The 19,663-nt window shown below is 41.2% G+C and overlaps 1 protein-coding gene across 1 annotated transcript in view; it reads left to right on the forward strand.

Moving 5' to 3' along the window:
* The window catches only part of QRFPR (pyroglutamylated RFamide peptide receptor), a 61,520-nt gene extending 42,277 nt beyond the window's left edge, over positions 1 to 19,243 (forward strand). The window contains exons 2-6 of the mRNA XM_055587586.1: positions 6,145 to 6,303; positions 9,260 to 9,321; positions 13,686 to 13,921; positions 16,172 to 16,269; positions 17,010 to 19,243. Coding sequence (XP_055443561.1) covers positions 6,145 to 6,303; positions 9,260 to 9,321; positions 13,686 to 13,921; positions 16,172 to 16,269; positions 17,010 to 17,413 — 959 coding nt within the window. The 3' untranslated portion in view covers positions 17,414 to 19,243. The remainder of the gene's footprint in view (positions 1 to 6,144; positions 6,304 to 9,259; positions 9,322 to 13,685; positions 13,922 to 16,171; positions 16,270 to 17,009) is intronic.
* Positions 19,244 to 19,663: the final 420 nt, after the last annotated feature.

Below are 19,663 nucleotides of genomic sequence, written 5' to 3' on the forward strand. Positions count from 1 at the left end.
CCCAGCATCAGGGTCTTTTCATATGAGTCAGCTCTTCGCATAAGGTGGCAAAAATATTGGAATTTCAGCTTCAGCATCAGTCTTTCCAATGAACACCCAGGACTGATCTCCTTTAGGATAGACTGGTTGGATCTCCTTGCAGTCCAAGGGACTCTCAAGAGTCTTCTCCAACACCACAGTTCAAAAGCATCAATTCTTCAGCGCTCAGCTTTCTTCACAGTCCAACTCTCATGTCCATACATGACCACTGGAAAAACCATAGCCTTGACTAGATGGACCTTTGTTGACGAAGTAATGTCTCTGCTTTTTAATATGCTGTCTAGGTTGGTCATAACTTTCCTTCCAAGGAGTAAGCGTCTTTTAATTTCATGGCTTCAGTCACCATCTGCAGTGATTTTGGAGCCCAGAAAAATAAAGTTAGCCACTGTTCCCATTGTTTCCCCATCTATTTGCCATGAAGTGATGGGACCAGATGCCATGATCTTCGTTTTCTGAATGTTGAGCTTTAAGCCAACTTTTTCACTCTCCTCTTTCATTTTCATCAAGAGGCTCTTTAGTTCTTCTTCAGTTTCTGCCATAAGGGTGGTGTCATCTGGATATCTGAGGTTATTGATATTTCTCCCAGCAATCTTGATTCCAGCTTGTGCTTCCTCCAGCCCAGCGTTTCTCATGATGTACTCTGCATATCAGTTAAATAAGCAGGGTGACAATATACAGCCTTGATGTACTCCTTTTCCTATTTGGAACCAGTCTGTTGTTATTTCTGCATTACTGACTATTCCAAAGCCATTGACTATGTGGGTCACAATAAACTATGGAAAATTCTGAAAGAGATGGGAATACCAGACCACCTGACCTGCCATTTGTGGGAAGAAGTGTCATAAGGGACACATTCTCACAAAATAACAGACCTATTCAGTTAACATTGGGAAGGCTGCAGTGTAGAACAGGCTGACTGTAGAGTCATCAGAAACATTCATCATTAGAACAAGGAGCTAAAAACAAAAGGGAAAGTCATTGACAGAAATTTAATAAAAGGCAGAGGGAAAAAACAAAGCTCTTCAATGCCTGTATTTGCTTCAGTCTTCTAGATCTTGAAAAGTGACCTCCAAATTAAAAAGGGCAAAACAAAAATGGCTAAAATGAAAATAAAGATCCAGTATAAGTGAGTAACCTAGATAGTATATTGAAAAGTAGAGACATTACTTTGCCAACAAAGGTCCATCTAGTCAAGGCTATGGTTTTTCCAGTGGTCATATATGGATGTGAGAGTTGGACTGTTAAGAAAGCTGAGCACTGAAGAATTGATGCTTTTGAACTGTGGTGTTGGAGAAGACTCTTGAGAGTCCCTTGGACTGCAAGGAGATCCAACCAGTCCATTCTGAAGGAGATCAGCCCTGGGTGTTCTTTGGAAGGAATGATGCTAAAGCTGAAACTCCAGTACTTTGGCCACCTCATGTGAAGAGTTGACTCATTGGAAAAGACACTGATGCTGGGAGGGATTGGGGGCAGGAGGAGAAGGGGACGACAGAGGATGAGATGCCTGGATGGCATCACCAACTTGATGGACGTGAGTCTGAGTGAACTCCAGGAGTTGGTGATGGACAGGGAGGCCTGGCATACTGTGATTCATGGGGTCGCAAAGAGTCGGACACGACTGAGCAACTGAACTGAACTAATAGGTGAGTAAATAGCAAAAGGCTTCTACTTATTTTTAAAACAACTTATATCTTCCATGCAGATAAATTATATGCCACAACACTGAAGACAGTTGGAGATGTGATCAAAAAAACTTCTCAGTAATTTCTTAGAAAGTTGATTGGAGAAATATTAGAAGTAATGAGTTGGGAAAATGCTGTCTAGATTCATAAAAAGGTTACAATGACAGATTACAGAACTCCTCTTGGTACAAAATTTTCAAGTGGATCATTAAACAGATGAATTTTGAGCATATAGACAAGAAAACAGCCATGTAGCATGGAAGTGTTCAGATAACTGAAGGTGACATAGTGGAAAGAGCTGGAGACAGACGACCTGGATTCATGCCTTCGTTTTGTCACTAAACAGCTCTCTGGACATGAGCAAATCACAACTCCTTTAAGCTGCAATATATTTATCTGCAAAATAGGCTCTTAAAGTATATGTTCTTTAATGGGACATTTAGCCACAAAGAATCTATCAGTTCCATGTGCACTGAATTTATCACTATTCTTTTAATCGGGCTGCCATTTATTCTTTTACTGGGTATTTATGTCATTTTATGAAGTACAAACATCGGTCCTGTAACAGATGGGTATTATTAATTCTTTTTTACAAAAGTGATGAAATGGAAGTTTAGAGTAGCTAACTAATAGATTAGATGAATCAAGATCAGAGTGTATCCTAGTATCAGGCAATCAGCTGACCAATTTTCCATACTGTTGTGATGGACATGTTGAGTAGATTTAGGATGGATAGCATTACAATGAGATAACACTACAACAATCATTTTTGTTTGGGTTCAGTTTAGTTCAGTCGCTCAGTCGTGTCCGACTATGGAATTCCATCACCTCCACTAGCTTTGTTTGTAGTGATACTTCCTAAGGCCCATTTGACTTCACATTCCAGGATTTCTGGCTCTGGGTGGGTGATCACACCATCGTGATTATCTGGGTCGTGAAGCTCTTTTTTGTACAGTTCTTCTGGGTATTCTTGCCACCTCTTCTTAATATCTTCTGCTTCTGTTTTGTCCATACCATTTCTGTCCTTTATCAAGCCTATCTTTGTTTGGGTAGTTATACGTAAAATGTGTTGATAATGGATCCATGTCCATTTCATGGAAAGTCTCTTCTGGTATTTCTTTAGCTTTAGCCTGTCCAACTTTTGTTCTATTTGGCAAAACTAATACAGTTATATAAAGTTTAAAAATAAAATAAAATTAAAAAAAAATGAAAGAATCAATTTGGCTGAAAGAATCAAGGAAATTCTGATCAAATTTTCCAAAAAAAAAAAAAGCAGGAGAAATACCCAGATGAATAATTTGGTCACATATTCATTTATTCAAATGTCACATCCAAAACAGGATTTGAGGTAAGCTATTTCATTCAAAATATGGTCAGTGTTCAAGTAGTGAAATATAAGGGTACTGAAAGTATTGATAAATTAATGCATTTAGCTCAAAACTATCTTGCTGGAAAGGGAGCACCTTAACTTTGAACAGGGTTGGAATTTGAGGAGCTGGAACAGAGATTGGGAGTGTGTGGGACAGGCTCTTAGGTTGCCATGTGGAGCTTCCAAGAAGGATTAGAATGAAAGTATCTCTAGCGATATTAGGTCTTTTTTTTTTTTTTTTTTAAACTAAATCACAGGATGGAAATTAAGGATATCTTGAGTTAACAGAAATTTTGTGTTCAGTTCAGTTCAGTCGCTCAGTCATCTCCGACTCTTTGCGACCCCATGAATCGCAGCACGCCAGGCCTCCCTGTCCATCACCAACTCCTGGAGTTCACTCAGACTCACGTCCATGGAGTCAGTGATGCCATCCAGGCATCTCATCCTCTGTCGTCCCCTTCTCCTCCTGCCCCCAATCCCTCCCAGCATCAGTGTCTTTTCCAATGAGTCAACTCTTCACATGAGGTGGCCAAAGTATTGGAGTTTCAGCTTTAGCATCATTCCTTCCAAAGAACACCCAGGGCTGACCTCCTTTAGAATGGACTGATTGGATCTCCTTGCAGTCCAAGGGACTCTCAAGAGTCTTCTCCAACACTACAGTTCAAAAGCATCAATTCTTCGGTACTCAGCTTTCTTCACAGTCCAACTCTCACATCCATACATGACCACCGGAAAAACCATAGCCTTGACGAGACGGACCTTTGTTGGCAAAGTAATGTCTCTGCTTTTCAATATGCTGTCTAGGTTGGTCATGACTTTCCTTCCAAGGAGTAAGCGTCTTTTAATTTCATGGCTGTAGTCACCATCTACAGTGATTTTGGAGCCCAAAAAAATAAAGCCTGACACTATTTCCACTGTTTCCCCATCAATTTCCCATGAAGTGATGGGACCAGATGCCATGATCTTCATTTTCTGAATGTTGAGCTTTAAGCCAACTTTTTCACTCTCCTCTTTCACTTTCATCAAGATTCTCTTTAGTTCCTCTTCACTTTATGCCATAAGGATGGTGTCATGTTAAATGGACCCAATTCATTTCAAATTGACTTCAAGTTCAACAGACACCAACCATTTGAAAATTCTAGCATGAAGGGCTGATGTGTATTTCAGTTAAACTGACAGAAGAAGATGTTCAGACCCAGGGAAGCAGTACAGCCCTACAGTTTCTGCCTTGTCCAGGCCACATCCTGAGCATGGTGGGTTCCCTTCTGGGCCACATAGTCACAACCTGAGTAAGTTCAATGGAAGGTGTCCAGAGAGTTGCAAGATCTGAAAAGCATGTCATGAGGAATAGCTGGAGCAACTGGAAAAGACTTAAGAGTGACATAAAAGTATCTTTTAAATATATGAAGAATTGCTCTTTGGGAAAGATAGTTGGTTAATTCTAGAACTCTCAGAAAGAAAAATTAGAAGTGGATGGAATTATTGAAAGATCTTTTTCCCAGAGAGAGCCTCTCCAAAGTTGAATGATGTCAGTTTAACAAGGTTAAGAGCTTGCTAGTCACTCATCCTCTTCAGCTCAGTAAATGCCAGTTGAGTGCCTTCCGTGTGCCATTCTCTGTGCTTGGAACACGTCAGTGCGAAAAGAGACAAAAACCCTTACTCTCAAAGTGTTTACATCCTAGTAGGGCTGGGGAAGGTCCTCCCAGGTGCCACTAGCAGTAAAGAACCCACTTGCCAATGCAGGAGACACAGGAGGAGGAGAAGACACAGGGTCAGGAAGGTCCCCTGGAGGAGGGCACAGCAGTATTCTTGCCTGGAGAATCCCATGGACAGAGGAGCCTGCTGGGCTAAGGTCCATGAACTGAAGAGCTGGGTCACAAAGAGTCGGACATGAACTGAAGCGACTAAGCATGCATGCACAGGGGTGGGGAAACTTTCAATAAACAATAAAGCAAGTCGGTAAATTACATAGCATGTTGGAATTGGAAGAGTTATGGGGAAAGAGTAGAATAAGAGAGGAGGAATGAAAGGAGGTGGCAAGGGACATGCTGTAGTGACAACAGTAGGTCAGCCTCATTGAGAGGGTGACATCTGAGCAAAGACTTCGGTGAAAGGTGTGAGGAGTATTCTCCTGGGGAAGAACATTCCAAGCAGAAGGAAAAGACATGTGAAGACCTGAAGTGAGGATGTGCCAGCAAGGAGGGCTTCCTTAGGTCTCTAAGCAGAGCCAGACAGAGCATTTGGGAGAGGAGGTGAAAAGAAAATCTCTGGTTTGAGCAAGTGGATTGAAGTCTCTTCCAACTTTTTATACTCTCTGAGCTTATGTTTTTCAGATAGTTCAAAGTAATTAATTTGGTTTTGATGAGCAGGGTGGATTCAAGAGCAGAGATATCAGACTGTATCTCACAAATACCAGTGGTGAGGGGGCTGGACACACAGTGTAAGAAATTTATAAATGCAGACAATGCATTCAGATATTTTTATTTAAACTATTATGTATATCAAATGAAGTATGCTCGCAGACTTTGAGACTTTGCATTAGAGAATGTGAAATCAGTTAAGAGCATAAAGGTATAATCTGCATATTAAGTCTTGGACAGGAAGTCAGAGGACAATAAAAGATAAAAGAAGAAATCAGAGAGTCTTTGGTGAAAATTATTCCTTTGTTATGATTTGACAGGGAACCAAAAAGGAAGAAAGAATCAAGAACCACTTTGTGGTTTAGACCCCAAGAAACCAGTTAATAGCAACTTTGCTTATTCTCAAGGAAGGGTCACACTGATTTTCTTCTGCTTATTGTCAACGGCCATATACTTATTTGTCCTTTCATCATCCCACTATACATAATTACACATCATTTAGTAACTTGAAATCCACTTAAGGAAAGAAAATATCAGCCAGTGCAAACTTTTTCAATTATTTTGTATCTACTGTGTAATTATAGTCATAAAACTTTTAAACAGAGGCTCAGAACTAATTCACTGTGAAAATGACAAAGAGAGATAACACTTCGATTCCTGTTGCTGCTTAACTTGTCCTGGTTCCTTGCTGCAGGTGCCTTCATTTGCAAGATGGTGCCATTTGTCCAGTCCACTGCTGTCGTGACAGAAATCCTCACGATGACCTGCATTGCTGTGGAGAGACACCAGGGGCTGGTGCATCCTTTTAAAATGAAATGGCAGTACACCAACCAAAGGGCTTTCACGATGCTGGGTGAGGACATGCCCCTGGCAGCATTAAAGCTGTGCTTCATTACAGAACAAAGAGAATTTCTGTAACGTGAACCATGTTTATGAACTAGAGGAGGAACCTCCTGTCTGTCTTGGAAGCACTGGGGTGTCATTTCACGGTTTCAGTCATCTCCGAACTTACTGCTCCCCTCCCCTCTCTCCTTGAGCCCTAGCTCAGCTCTGAAAATCTCTTCTCTCAGATTTCCCTGAGTTGCTGTTCCTAACTTTTTAAGCTGGTGCTAGTGGTAAAGAACCCACCTACCAGCGCAGGTAGGCATAAGAGATGCGGGTTCAATCCCTGATCAGGAAGATCCCCTGGAGGAGGGCACATCAACCCACTCCAGTGTTCTTGCCTGGAGAATCCCATGGACAGAGGAGCCTGGTGGGCGACCATCCATAGGGTTGCAAAGAGTAGGATAGGACTGAAACGACTTAAGGCGCATGGGCACACAGCTGATCTAAAATCTGTCAGTGGCATCTCCATATTAATATTCATTAGATGAATCAGCTGTTGTCCTGAGGTAAGAAGCAAGCAGATTTCAACAGGTAGGTTTTGACAGAGGCCAGGAAGGTGTGTTTAGAAGAGTGGGGAACACGGGTGCTGCCTAGACGGGTCTCAGTGCGAAGTGTACAACAGCAGAAGGCAGCAAGACCTGTGAGGACACTGGGCCCCAAGGGCTGGAGATGCCTGACAAAGGTGGATTTCATTCACATCCTAATTGTGCTTCAGGCACTCCTGAATCCCCAGCTTGCTGTAACCATTTCTGAATCACCGTGTGTCCTGTGATGTATGTAAACCGAAAGCAATGTCATAAAGCATAGCACAGTGAAATGGAAAAATTTCTTTATTTGGTAATTATAATTGAGCCATTTAAAACTTCAGTGTGGTTCTCAGCGATTTGAATGCGTTATAGCTGAATAACCAGAGGTTTCAGAACAACAAATATGATAATCAAAGAGAGGAATTTTTACTAATATCTCACTTGAGAGGAATGAGTAAACATGTATTTCTGCTGTAAGAATTTAGCCAGCATGGGATAGTAGAGTTACAGAAAGAACTCCTGAAGGTTTTGCTACACTAAACTCTTTGAAATAATTTGAACCGAATAGATAGGCCCATAGAGGGAAAAAACTGTTAATTATTTTCAAATTTATGTCACATTCTCCCTGAAAAAGAATTCAAAGACCTTTTGGCTTTTAATAATTGGCATGTTTCCACCATCAGAACATCTGAAAATAGCATGTGGGTGTGGAAAGAGGGTTAGGAAAGAAATACATGGAGGGCGGAAGTTATTTTCAAAAAGACAGAGAAGGAAAGAGAGTTTTGACATTTGAAGGCAAAGTTGATAATAGGCAGCCAAGGCAGTTCCTACTCAAAAAAGTCGTAGGAGACGGAAAGGCGTTTAAATGAAGAAGATTCATCTCCCCAAGAGGCTTTCCGCAGCGCTGACTCACGTCTACCTCTGTCTCTGTCACTAGGGAAACCAGCTGTGTCCTCTCACTGGGTCTGTCCCCTCACTGGGTCCGCCCCCTCACTGGGTCCGCCCTCTAGATGAATCCCCCACCCCCATGCCTCAGCCGGCAGAACCTGCTAGGCTTCCTTGCCTAGATTATACCACTTATTGCCCTTCTATCACTGAGCAGACAGTGGAGTCAAGAGAACTGGCAATGAGCTAAGCCAGGTAGGCTCAATTCCTCCAAAATTTCTACTAAAGACTGGAAAAATGATTGGATATGAGATAACAATAAAATAATGATTGGACTAGGAGAGAATGGATGTGTGTAGAAATGAAGAGAGAGTGGGGGGCAGAAACAGAGACAATGATCTGTGAGCCTGAGGACAACCTTGAATCATTGATTCATGATAACTTTCTATAGGTGGTGTCAGTCCGTGTGTATATTTATAATAAATTCCAATCACAGTTTAAGTGGGTTCCTTGAGATCTACAGCTATGCAGTGTTTTTTTTAAAAGCTCCCACTCAATACAGAAAGAGCAAGCTGGGAAATTTTCTTCAAAAACAGTACTCTTGGTTCTGGCCTTGCCCTGGTATGTTAAGATTCTCTTTTGTTCTTTGCTAAGGAATGCATCATTGAAGTAATCCCCTCAACAAACTCATGGAAAATGGGAAATTTGGAAAAAGTACTCTGTTTTTTTTTATATATGTTTGTTTTGTAAACAAGAAAATAATGCTTATATAATTATGCTTAAAATAAATATAATTTCAACTTTAAGAAGCTATAGAGGATTCACTCTATCATGTTTATGTTATTCATCCATTCAAAAAACAAACAGTAGGTGCCCAATCTGTTCCTGCCAAGGGAAATGGGAGCTGAGACCAATTCTGTAAATTCCTCATGAGAGGACTCGGGCGTGAAGAACGTGAACAGAAATGTCACAGGACACAGAGAGGCAAGCCACATTGTAGAGAACCTCCGGGACCCTTTTAAGGAATTTGCGCTTTATCCAGCAACAGCTTTTTATTCTTTAAATTAGTTGCTTAATTACTTTTAATTGGAGGATAATTTTTATTGTGATGGTTTTTGCCGTACATCAGCATGGATCGGCCATAGGCATACACGCGTCTCCTCCCTCCTGAACCCCTCTTTCACCTCCCTCCCCACTCCTTCCCTCCAGGTTGGGTTCCCTGTGTCATGCATATACCAAACTCCCACTGGCTACCTATTTTACCGATATGTTTCAGCACTATTCCCGAAAATCATCCCTCCCTCTCCTTCTCCCAATGTGTCCAAAAGTCTGTTCCTTATGCTCCAGTGATGATTTGGAGGGTAGAGTGGAAAATGTGAGGAGACCATTGCCCTGTGCCAGGGAAAATATGATGCGGTCCCTTGAACATAAGGAGTCTTTATGGTTAGAGAATTAAGCACAGGTGGATTTTGGTTTGCTGAGTTGCATTCTAATAATCTTAACGTTTTACAGGGCTGGTCTGGCTGGTGGCCATCATCGTGGGAGCTCCCATGTGGCATGTGCAACGACTTGAGGTAGACTGGGGGCTGGGATTGGTAATCACACTGTTGAAATGTTTTTCCACCCCTCTTACTTGTAATCATTTTCCTCCCTGCAAGCACATTACTGCAAATTTGTGTGATCTCAATTTTTTCACTGGAGGTTTTTCAAGTGGAATAAAATAATTTGCTTTAAGATAGTTTTCTCTGCTTTTTTCAGCTCTTCCTTGAACTTATATTGTTAAGACTTGAATGCTTAAAATAAAATGTTCCAGGGTCACTTTCTGCATTTGCCTGCCAACAGAAACATGCCTTTCCTGGTGTTGTTCAGTGTCTTCTTACATCCTAAGAGTTTGATGCTTGCTCTAGATTTTTCTTTTGTTTTTAAGTCACAAAAAAATGTTAACCATTTATCTACTTATTGGTTGATTTTCCTTCATAAGCGCTTCCGCTGCCTTTTAGTCACTGACAAATATCTGAACTGGAACATGTAAGTCATTGATTTGTGAACCTGAGAATGACCTTAAATGATTGATTCTTAATAACTTTCTATACGTGGTGTCAGTCTGTGTGTATCTTTATAATAAAGATAAACCTCTCTGTTCCCCTCACACCTCTGTCAGCTGGGCCCAGCCTGCAGTGGTGATTCACAGTGAAGAAAACACTGCACCATTTTTGGTGACCTGGTCTCTTTACTGGGGCTACTTGAATGTGTCCTGCCTGGGAGAGCTAGTGTAGACAGTGGTCTTCAAAGACACTAGGGGGTGCTCACATGGCCTCTGAGATAATTTTTTAAATTACTTATCTTTTGTACGTTTTTAAATTAGTGTAGGTAAACAGGAAGCTGCTGGACACTCAGTGTTCCCCTGGCAAGGATATCAAATGAGCCCTCAGGCAAGAGTGCATTTTAAAAAGTGACTTAGGGCTTGCCTGGTGGCTCAGGTGGTAAAGAATCTACCTGCAGTGCAGGAGACTCAGGTTTGATCCCTGTACTGGGAAGATCCCATGGAGAAGGGAATGGCTACCCACTCCAGTATTCTTGCCTGGAGAATTGCATGAACAGACGAGCCTGGCAGGCTACAGTCCATGGGGTTGCATAGAGTCAGATACAACTGAGCGACTGACACTTTCACTTTTCACTTTGATGTTCGATGCAACCTGTATATAAATGAGCTTGACTGCGCAGGTAACAACAGAAGGCAGTTTTATTCTCTCTTACCACCTCTAAAAATGTGATGGATGAAGCCTTGAATGGGTCCTGTAACTCTTGTGGTCATTCAGAGAATAAAATTCCTCTGGTCATTTTCAGTCACAAGAACAGTAACTGGTCACTGAATATTGTTAGTTCCCTTATCAAAATATCCAGTCCAGTGTCACAATCCCTCAAGTCCATACTTTCAAATCAATTTAAGATATCTCCCTTTCCCCAGTTTGAGCCATTTTAGGCCTAGAATCCTAGGGTATGGAGAGGAGCTTTGATCCCCTTATTCTGCATATTACTGTTTCTCATGACGGATTCTTTATTTCATGGGTTCCTCACAAATAATATCCCTGGGGCTTCCAATGGCTACTCCCTTCTTTAAGCTTTCACACACAGCTGAAAGTAGCCAACTCCTTTCTCTGAGGCTGCCCTTATCTCCAGCAGGAAACCCATACTTTTAAAAATAACCCAACCCAGTTCCCATAGGGAGTCTAATTCTGGCTCACAGAACACAAGGAGATATGTCCATTTTTAAAAATAAAATTATTTTATCATATGCTCTAAATATATTTTAAAATATAACTCATTTATTTTGTAGAAAATTAATTAAATCTAATTGGCAAAACCAGTTCCCTCTGTCAGCCGGATCAGCCAAATCAGATTTGCTTTCTGTCAAGAAAAAGTATGATTTCATTTTTCAAGTCAAATAAATGTATTAATATGCTCTCCCACGGCCACCTTCTCACTCCTAAATTCTATTAGCAAGAGTGCAAGCATGCAAGACGCTTTCATTCCTCGGCCGGCTGAAATGAAGTGCCAGTGATGTCACCGTTTGCACTGATGTTCTCTTTGCTTTGCTCCAACTGCGCTCTCTCCCAGGAGTGATGTATCTGACAGCTTTCAGGGGCTGGAAGCAACAAGGTGGTTAAGTTAAAGTTGTCATCACTTCTGCCCTTTACTATGCAGATAATGGGAATTCACATCTCATCAACTGTCAAAACACCTTTTTTTCTTTTTCTAATGTCGTTTCCCCTGAATAGAAATCCATTTAATACAGGGAAAGGCACAAAACCCTGTCCTGGATTTATGGTGCCTTGATCAAGGGGGCTTCACTGACATCCATAGTTTGGACTACCTCTTATTGGTGGTCCAGAGTGAGATTGCAGTTGGGTGAGAGATAGGACTTGTGAAGACTGAAAGAAGGGGGATTATGAAAAAGGAACTGGGAATGTAGACCCAGCATGACACTTCAACCCCACCCCACACATTCTCTTAGGCAGTGAGATTTTTGGAGAATTGTGAGTTTAGACAAAGAAGGTCTGAAATTGGTTCCCATGAAACCATCTGAGCACACCCTCTTGTCTCTTCTCAGAGACAAGAAGGTCTCTGCTTGTCCCCAGGGGAACGTGCATAGTTCAGAGGCTGTCAGCCTCTCCTTATGCTTTAGAACGCATCAATATGTGACCTCCATAGTTTTGGGCCCTGTGGGCTCTGCTTACATAAGTCAGAATGAGTTTCACCTTCATATCCTCTTCCCAGGGAGTACAGACCTTGGAGTTATTGTTTAATACTTTCATTCCTCATTGCATTTGAAAAGTAATGCCTAGATCAAAATTTGAATTGTCATACTTTAGATAACAATACCAGAAAGCTTCCCACCCACCACCCCTGCCATTCAATTGGCTTTGAAGATTGGTGATAATACTCTGGGAATGGAGGCAGAAATATGTGTTAAGACTTAAGTATTCCTCATCTGTAAAGCTCCAGAGTGACTCAGATGACAAGAATTTTGATCGATTCTCTAACTTTAATTCCTATTATCCAGATATATGACTTTTGAATGTACTGTAAATGTTTAGTTTTTCTCATATTAGCATTTTCTATGGTTTCCCTGGTGGCTTGGTTGTAAGCAATCCACTTGCCAATGCAGGAGATACAACTTTGATCCCTGGATCAGGAAAATCCCCTGGAGAAGGAAATGGCAACACACTCCAGTACAGTATTCTTGCCTGGGAAATCCCATGGACAGAGGAGCCTGGCAGGCTATAGTACATGGGGTCGCAAAAGAGTTGGCTGAGCAACTAAACAACAGTAACAAATTGTAATTGTTATTATTAATTTTTGAACTCATAAGTCAGTCTCTTAGAAATAGTATTTATAAATAGAAATTGCCTTTCTGTATAATATATACCTCAAAGGCTTATAATTGGGTCTGAATATTAGTACACTGGCAATAGTTCAAATCCTAATTTCTCATTCATCTCAAAATCTAAAAGCTACAAGTTTCCTCTCTAAAATCTTTGTGAACAGCATGATCACTACAATCTGAAACAGCAGTAGCAAAATACAGAATTTCAGTTCAGAAACAAAATGCAGACTTTTGGTACTTATTCAATTGGAAGACGTCTGATGCCTTGTCAAAACTGATCTCATCAACAATTGAGGAAGCAAAATCATGTAACAGCAAACTAGCTGGTTGCTTTCCCATGTGGCACAGTGGTAAAGTATCTACCTGCCAGTGCAGGAGATGCAAGAGACAGGGTTTGATCCCTGGGTTGGAAAGATCCCCTAGAGAAGGAAATGGCAACCCACTCCAAGATTCTTGCCTGGGAAATCCCATAAACACAGGAGCCTGGTGGGCTACAGTCCAGAGGGTTGCAAAGAGTCAGCTGTGACTAAGTGATGGAGCATGCATGCTGGCATGCTAGAATAAAATATTTTTTTCATACATACTTTGGTCATTCTAGTGTTCTTTCTTTCACTCAACTGAAAATTTAATGCTGCTGCTGCTGATAAGTTGTGTCAGTCATGTCTGACTCTGTGCAACCCCATAGACAGCAGCCTACTAGGCTCCTCCATCCCTGGGATTCTCCAGGCAGGAACACTGGAGTGGGCTGCCATTTCCTTGACTATCATGTAAGAAGGCAGAAAAGATTTTTTTTTTTTTAAGTGAACAGGCTATGGACCTCGATTCCATTTAAAATCGAAAAGAAAATATCAAACTGTCAAGTATCTAAGCAGTGAAGGCGAGAAAGCACACTTCACAACAAAAAAAGAAGCAAAATTGTATCTCATTTGAAATATGTACCCACAGTAAACATGTGAAGCTCTGAGAAGCCTGCCTGACAATAGTCTTGGTTGCTTTGTGTGCTTTGATGTTGCCTCTGGCTCTTCTAACTGAATTATACTTATTTTAAAGATTAAGTATGACTTCTTATATGAGAAAGAACATGTGTGCTGCTTGGAAGAGTGGAGCAGCCCTGTGCACCAGAAAATCTACACCACCTTCATCCTTGTCATCCTTTTCCTCCTGCCTCTCATGGTGATGCTTATCCTGTACAGTAAGATTGGCTATGAACTTTGGATAAAGAAAAGAGTTGGGGATGGCTCTGTGCTTCGAACTATTCATGGAGAAGAAATGTCAAAAATAGCCAGGTGTGTTGCATGGAACATTCACCTGTTTAAAACATTCACCTGTTTTAGAGACAGTAGCCAGATATCTCATATGCCTGGGTAATGTAATCAAAGTGTCATTGGTAATTTATGTCGAGCACATGTGCTGACTTTGAACTTTTTATTTTACATAGGACAGAAAGAAAGAGCAAGATCACCAGCTCCCAAGTCAGAGGGGGAGGTCACTGTTACAGATAATTGCCTGAAATTTTTTTAATTGTTATATTTTCATCTGCATGTTGATGCAAATTGCTGTGACTCTCTCCTTTCTGCTACTCTGCAGCCACTTGATGTAGATAAATCTCCTTACTCCCAAGCCCCCGTCTTTCCTCATATGTACTAGAAAGCATCGAAATATCCATCCATACTTCCTCCTATACAAGTAATGATGCTAAAAGATTTGAGATGATATGTATAAAAATACTCTGGAAACCAGAGTACGTTATTTATGTTAAATTATTATCTTATATTTTATTTTTGGGCTTCCCTGATGGCTGACTCAGTTGGTAAAGAATCTGCCTGCAATGCAGGAGACTTGGGTTCAATCCCTGGATTGGGAGAAGGGAATGGCAACCCACTCCAGTATTCTTGCCTGGAGAATCTCATGGACAGAAGAGCCTGGTGGGCTACAGTCCATGGGGTCGCAAAGAGTCGACGCGACTGAGCAACTAACACACACATACACACCCAAAGAATGATGCTAAAAAGAGTGAGATGATGCATATGAAAGTCCTTTGGAAGTGAGAGTATGTTATTTCTTTAATTTAAAATAATTTAATTATTAATAAAAATTAAAATAATTTAATTATTTTATATTTTATTTTTACCTAAGGGCTTTACTTTCTGATCATATGGACTAGCAGAAATTTAAAAACACAATTACTGCTACGGTACTTGTGGGCCATTTGGTTTATTTTATAACCTACACTGCATGGCTCCAGCTTAGAAGTCTAGTGGTGTGGCGGTTTATCATTTCTTGAAGTGTGCAGCGACCTCTAGTGCCCGATTTGTATAAAGACGTACTCCGGCTCCATGTACAGGGTGCTACACTGTTCAGCATCTTGGGACTTATTGCTGATTTAGCTCTCTCTTTTCCTCCGAAGAAAAGGCTAACAGGTTTAGATAATAATGAATGCGACTCGTTAAAATTTGAAAATGTACAGATCTCTTGCAGACGTTAATCGTGGCTAATAGAGAAAACTCTGAATCCCTGGTTAATCATATTACTTAATTATAAAATGGAAGATTACATTTTAATTCTGTCCTGAGGACTTCCCATATTTTCCTATCACAGGCATGAGTGTTGTTTGATATAAAATGAATAAGAGCTTTGGCACAGAAGTTAGACTGCCTACATTTAGATCCAAACTAAACTTTATCGTTTAAATTCTCAACTTTCTGATCTGCAAAGCCATCTGACTTTGCAAGTTACTTAACCTACTCTGAGGAGAAGGCAATGGCAACCCAGTCCAGTACTCTTGCCTGGAAAATCCCATGGATGGAGGAGCCTGGTGGGCTGCAGTCCATGGGATCGCAAGGAGTCGGAAACGACTGAGTGACTTCACTTTCACTTTTCCCTTCCATGCATTGGAGAAGGAAATGGCAACCCACTCCAGTATTCTTGCCTGGAGAATCCCAGGGACGGAGGAACCTGGTAGGCTGCCGTCCAAGGGGGCGCACAGAGTAGGACAGGACTGCAGCGACTTAGGAGTAACACTCTCTGTGCCTCAGTTCCTGCATCTGTCCAATGGCTTGTCAGGAAGATTAATCTGTGCCAAGCATCCAGCATGCTGCTAGGCTCATAATGAGCACGTATCTTAAGGATATTTGTAATATTAGAAATATAGGGATGAGGGTAGTAACAATGGGGAAAGATGATAAACAGTTCACAGTTAGCTTGTCATGAGCTTCATTAGAGGCTTCCCTCGTGGCTCAGTGGTAGAGAATTCACCTGCAGTGCAGGAGATGCAAGAGACAGAGGTTCGATCCATGAGTTGGGAAGATCCCCTGAAGAAGGGCGTGATAATCCACTCCAGTATTCTTGCCTGGAGAATCCCATGGACAGAGGAGCCTGGCGGGCTACAGCCCTCAGAGTCACAAAGAGTTAGACACAACTGAAGAGACTGAGCATGCACAAGCTTCATTTACATTTGAAAATTATCACGGAGAGGTCTAGACTTGACACATCTGCCAAGGACGAGTTAACTGATACAGTGTATCCTGTGGACCCAGGAAGAAGCAGCGAGCTGTGGCTATGATGGTGACAGTGGTGGCCCTCTTTGCTGTGTGCTGGGCACCTTTCCACATTGTTCACATGATGATCGAATACAGTGAGTGACTGTCCTTCTCATTTGCTGAAGTTCTGGTTCATTCCCTGCTAGAATGGACGGTGAATCCTTGAAATGTTTAGCCATTCACTTGGGTAATCAAATCGCAAACATTTACTAGGTTTCTTTCAAGTTTACAAGATAACCAGATCATTATGTGATGGGTAATTATATATGAGTGTGATCAAAGCTTTAGTAATTATAGAAGATAAAGAAAAACGTTTGAGATGCATCTCCCATGCTATGCCTTCTGGTCTCCCTAAGCCGTTTAAAGCCTGAAAGAGGTGTGACATCCTGTGAGTGTTTCCTATTTGGAACCCACACGTGAGCCACATGAATTTCATAACACCTAGGATTTCAGCTAGACCCTTAATATATCATCTCTGATAATCTGAGCCTTAATGGTTCTCAGATGATCATGTTTCTGTAAGACAAGTGGACATTTGAAGGGTGACTGCATCTTCCAGTTTATGTGAAGCTTGAAATCATGTTGAAATGCAATAAGCCCTCTAACATGTGCTGGGCTTGTAACCCTAGATTCTCTAACAAGGAGGACTCATCACAAAGGTGGGTCTTCTTCAGACATCACATGGCTCTCCCCAAAGTCTTGGAGAATTTTTCACAGAGAATTTTACATAGTTGTACAAGTGTAACTGTTTCATAAAGATGGAAGATAAACAAAAATGTTGTTTTATATTCATTCAAACAAATGTCCATTCTAAAGCATTACTTTTTTATTTCAGGCAACTTTGAGAAGGAATATGACGATGTTACAATCAAGATGATTTTTGCTATAGTGCAAATAATTGGATTCTCCAATTCCATCTGTAATCCAATTGTTTATGCATTTATGAATGAAAACTTCAAAAAGAATTTTTTATCTGCAGTTTGTTATTGCATTGTAAAAGAAACCTTATCCCCAGCACGAAGGCATGGAAATTCAGCAGGGATTACGATGATGCAGAAGAAAGCAGTGTTTTCCCGGAAAGGGAACCCAGTTGAGGAGACCAAAGGAGAAGCCTTCAGTGATGGCAACATTGAAGTCAAGTTGTGTGAACAACCTGAAGAGAAGAAGCATCTCAAACGACACCTTACCCTCTTTAAATCTGAACTTTCTGAGAATTCTGGTTTAGGCAGTGGGCATTAATTATAACTGTCTTCATACTTCATGCTATTCATAGCTGAATCTGAAAATTATTTTGAACAAAAGTTAAAGACTTGCTTTTTATCTAGAAGCCTTCTCCATGTGCATTCAGTGTAATGTGGCTTTCTATTTATTGCTAAATTGGATGAGACCGTTTAACACTTGTATATTTTTTCTTAGGTTTAACAGTTGAACACTATAATGTAATTTTTATTGCACCATTGAAGGTTGGTGATAGTCTCTTGCAAATGAAGTGTGTCCAATAATCATAAAGCCAAAGACAGTGAAGACACAGCGGAGTGACAGCTTAGGTTTTGAGCCAGATGCCTGGGTTTCAGCTTCTTACCCATCACCATGGTTGTAATGACTGACCAGCCACTCAACCTCTTGAAGTCTCCTTTCCTTCTTGCATAAACTGGGGTGGTTCCTCCAACTCCAGAAAGTTGCTGCTGCTGCTGCTGCTGCTGCTGCTGCGTCACTTCAGTCGTGTCCAGCTCTGTGCGACCCCATAGACGGCAGCCCACCAGGCTCCGCCATCCCTGGGATTCTCCAGGCAAGAACACTGGAGTGGGTTGCCATTTCCTTCTCCAGTGCATGAAAGTGAAAAGTGAAAGTGAAGTCGCTCAGTCATGTCCAACTCTTAGCGACCCCATCGACTGCAGCCTACCAGGCCCCTCCGTCCATGGGAGTTTCCAGTCAAGAGTACTGGAGTAGAGTGCCATTGCCTTCTCCGAGGAAGTTGCTACCAAAACAAAATGAGATAGCAGTAGGAATGCACTTTGCATTCTGAAGCACCCAAGTTCTGAAGCATTATTGTAGTTCTTCATGTCTCGGTACCGCCCCACCCTGTATCTGTTCTCTTTTCCTTTCTGAGACTTGACCTCAACCCTATTCAACCTTTCACATGTCCCTGTTTTGTAGCTAGTTTCTTTCATCAAAAGAATATTCCTGGGATCCTCATTCATAAGTTGACCATAATATATTTTGGAGAAGGAAAAGGCAAGCCACTCCAGTATTCTTGTTTATCCATGGGCAGAGAAGCCTGGTGGACTCCAGCTCATGGGGTCACAAAGAATTGGACACAACTGAATGACTAAGCACATAATATATTTAGGCCAATCTAGCTATATCAAATATTTAAATTTTAAAACTTTTATTTTCACTAGTGGGATGAAAGACTTTTTGTCATGTTAAAGGGCTTTTAGTTGTAGTTAGAATCAGCTGCAAATCCATGACATTTTATCATGCCCCAAACTGACCCTCAAGAGCGCTGGGTCAGGAAGAACAACAGAGTTCCTCACCTGTATTCCTGACCTAATTCTCCCTTGAACACAACCCCTCTCCTTTTTGTCTTTTCCTCTTACTCCCAAATGTCATGGTTCCAATGGTCACCCTCATCATACTCTGTTGCGTCCCCTTTATTATCTGAGCTTCCCAAATTCCATTCGTCACAGCCTCATGACCAAAGTGTTTCTTCTGCCTCCAACACTTCTTCTTCCAGCCAGGTATTAGAAAGAAAGGGAAGCTCAAAAATTCTTAAGGTATTTCACTTGTAGAGCTTTCAGGTTTGGGAACCAATGAATGCAGGCCCCTGATACCTTTCAAGATATAGACATTTAATTTTATATGTATGTTAATGTGAGCATGGTTTAAAAAAAAAAAAAAAACAGATGAAACTGTGGTACTGAGGGAAATGTTAATATGACAGAAGAAAATTAATAGTCAAGAGGAAAAACTGATTATTTGGTTGTGTTAAAATGGCCTCACCGTGGGTTATTTATATATACTGTTCTGTTTTCCCTAGTTACTCTGTAGCAAAACAGTGATTATCATTATGCCATCAAAAATAAATCATATTCACTGACTTTTGGTTATAGTTATTTGGCCAATATCCATATGACTTTTCCTAAATTTGATGTTACACATGTTCCTAATATGTCAATGAAGAACAAATAATACTATTCCTGACTCTTTAATTATTAAGACTGTTGTTATTTAATTGCTAAGTCATGTCAACTCCTTTGGACCCCAGTGACTGAGGCCTGCCAGGCTCCTCTGTCCATGGGATTTCCTAGGCAAGGATACTGAAGTGGGTTGCCATTCCCATCTCCAGGGGAATCGTATTGACCCAGGGATTGAACCTGTGTCTCCTGTATTGGCAGGTAGATTCTTTACTGTCTGGGCCAGCAGGGAAGCCCAATTCCCAAAGGTTGATTATTAATCACCATGATGAAGAGAAAGAGCTGGTAAGTA

This window comes from Bubalus kerabau, chromosome 7, assembly GCF_029407905.1.
Source record: "Bubalus kerabau isolate K-KA32 ecotype Philippines breed swamp buffalo chromosome 7, PCC_UOA_SB_1v2, whole genome shotgun sequence".
NCBI classification, from domain to species: domain Eukaryota; kingdom Metazoa; phylum Chordata; class Mammalia; order Artiodactyla; family Bovidae; genus Bubalus; species Bubalus kerabau.